Here is a 2,347-nt window from a genome sequence, read left to right on the forward strand (position 1 = left end):
TCCTACTAAACTGCATTTTATGTCTGCAGGACACCTGGAGCCAGTTTGCATTTGCTCTATTTATTTACTGTAGCCCCACGCAGCTCTTTCCGAAACACCAACAAGCCAGTTCTTTCCTTTGGTTGTCAGTAGTTGTTTGGTGTGAAAAGGGGAAGCAGAGCCATTTCACCGTTATCCACCCTGCCTGCATCTTACAAGGTTCAGCAGTTAAGAAAGGAGAATAAGGGGGTGCTTGTGGGGATGCACAGAGCGGCTTGGCGGCGCTGCCTCATTAGGATTCACCCTCTTGCTTCTCCAGTTTGACCTTTTCTTTTGAAGGCCGTGGGTTTTTCTCTTGCGCTTCTGTCTTCTTCAATTTCGATTTAGCGGATTTCTCAATCTCAGCCAGACCAGGTTGGTCAGATGTGGTTACGGAGGAAGGTAGCAAGGAACTAGGGAGTCGGTGTCCGTGGGGGCTGTGGCTGCCGCTGAGACAGTTTTGCATGATTTTCAGTATGTAAAATCCAAGATAGATACATCTATACAGACAATAACTGAATTAATAATTGTCTATGGGCATGGCAGGGAAATAGAGAGCTAGCAACAGTGAGTATGAGAAAGAAAAATAATTCTGAAATTGATTGTGGTGATGATTGCCCAACTCTTCTTAATGTAATTGAACGATTAAGTTGTACGATATGTGAAGTATATGCCAATAAAACATTTTTAAAATGTGTGGAAGTGAATTTAAAAGACTAAATATTCCAAAGTAGGAAAGGAGTGGGCAATACACTGAACTGCTGACTGCAAGTTTATCAGTTCAAAACCACCAGTCCCTCTGGTGGACAAACATGAGGTGTTCTACTCCCAACAAGAGTTAGTCTTGGAAACCCACAGTGGCTTGGAAACCCACATGGCCTCCTTAGGCCGTGAGGCACATAATTTTCTTAAAATAAGCTTTTAGGAAAGGCAAACTATTCTGTCTTTTTTTAATTTTATGATATTTTAATTTTGATGATATTTTAGAAGGAAAGCGTATTTCTTGTCCACTTCCACCTGATTCACTGCTTTTGGCTTCTTCTAGTAGTAACTTCAAAACAGGCTGAGACCCTGGAAGCTCGTAGTGCCTTCAAGAAAGGCTTCTTGGAGAAACAAAGGCCTGCCCCTGTCGGGGCTCCACTATGCTGCGATGATCTCAATTGGTATCACAGTCATCTAAAATACTCAGTTCACACCTCTTAATATCTAACCGTTGTTGTACTGGACCTTAAACTCTGAGCACCCTGGTTTGCAAAAGGCGATGGGTGGCAGTGACAGCTTAGATGAAGCCGCCATTGAGTGCTTCCTGATCATCAACCAAGGGTGTAGATAATCTTGCCGTCAGGCAGAATGTCTTTGAAAGTGGATTGCCTGCACCCCTCTCTGGCCAACCCAGGGAGAGGCAGTCTTTCTCTTTTAGGAGCTTACGTAGATGTGTCCTTGATGGAGGTCACCATACTGGAGAAGGTTCAAGGGTCACATTGTCATGATCATAACCTATCAGTCTAGCCCTGACGACCTAAGTCAGAATATCAAGGACTAATTTTATAAGCCCTTCTAAGAGCATGCCCCAACCACGGAGCCTTTCTGTCTCCATAGTCCCACCTATAACAGTGATGTATTGATCTGCCACCAATCATGCTTTTGCGGCAGGTTCCTCTGCTCTCGCCTCACGCCCTATTAATCTCACATCTCAATGGATTTCGACTGCGTGTTGGTCCTCTCCCTCATCCAGATGATGTACCTCTGTCTCTGTGTTTTCTTTGTCTTTTTTAAGAGTTAATAAATGTTCTCTTTAAATTATATTTGAGATGGGATCTCATTTGCACCCTAAAACACTATTCTTAAGAAAAATATCCTCCATCTGTTCTTTATAATTGGATCTTCAGGAATTAAGAAACAGCTGATCTTATATCTAGTTAGTGCCTAATTATTTTCTTTCCATTAAAGAGCTTTGTACATCTTCTCCTTAGTTGGTAATAAATATTACATGCAATGTTGCAATATAGAATATGTTCATCTTCTCACAGGTTTTCTAGTGAGTGAGTCTGCACAATGTCCTGCAAGATGCCCCTAAAGAAAAATAAGGACCAGAGTCATGAAACTATTGATAAAGCCCATAGCGATGAAGATTAAAGATAACAGGGAGGTTGTCAACTTAACATCAGAATCCATTCATGACGGAGTCTTCAGGATGGAACAAGGTCTTAAGTGGACTACCTATCGGTAAATTTGCCTAGCAATCTATTGTCAGCTGTTTGTATGATAATATCTCTTGTCGCTGCTACATACCTTAGAGTTGATACTGATTCGTAATGATTTCCTAGGA

The 2,347-nt window shown here is 41.9% G+C and overlaps 1 protein-coding gene across 1 annotated transcript; it reads right to left on the minus strand.

Annotated features, from left to right (window-relative positions):
* Positions 1-271: 271 nt before the first annotated feature.
* Positions 272-484, minus strand: LOC142439930 (thymosin beta-4-like). Its single transcript, XM_075542641.1, has one exon. The coding sequence runs from the start codon at positions 482-484 to the stop codon at positions 272-274; it is 213 nt and encodes a 70-aa protein (XP_075398756.1).
* Positions 485-2,347: the final 1,863 nt, after the last annotated feature.

Source organism: Tenrec ecaudatus, chromosome 2 (genome assembly GCF_050624435.1).
Source record: "Tenrec ecaudatus isolate mTenEca1 chromosome 2, mTenEca1.hap1, whole genome shotgun sequence".
NCBI lineage: Eukaryota > Metazoa > Chordata > Mammalia > Afrosoricida > Tenrecidae > Tenrec > Tenrec ecaudatus.

Coding starts and splice junctions, on each gene's coding strand:
- LOC142439930 (XM_075542641.1), bottom strand. CDS start 484: ATGCAAAACTGTCTCAGCGGCAGCCACAGCCCCCACGGACACCGACTC.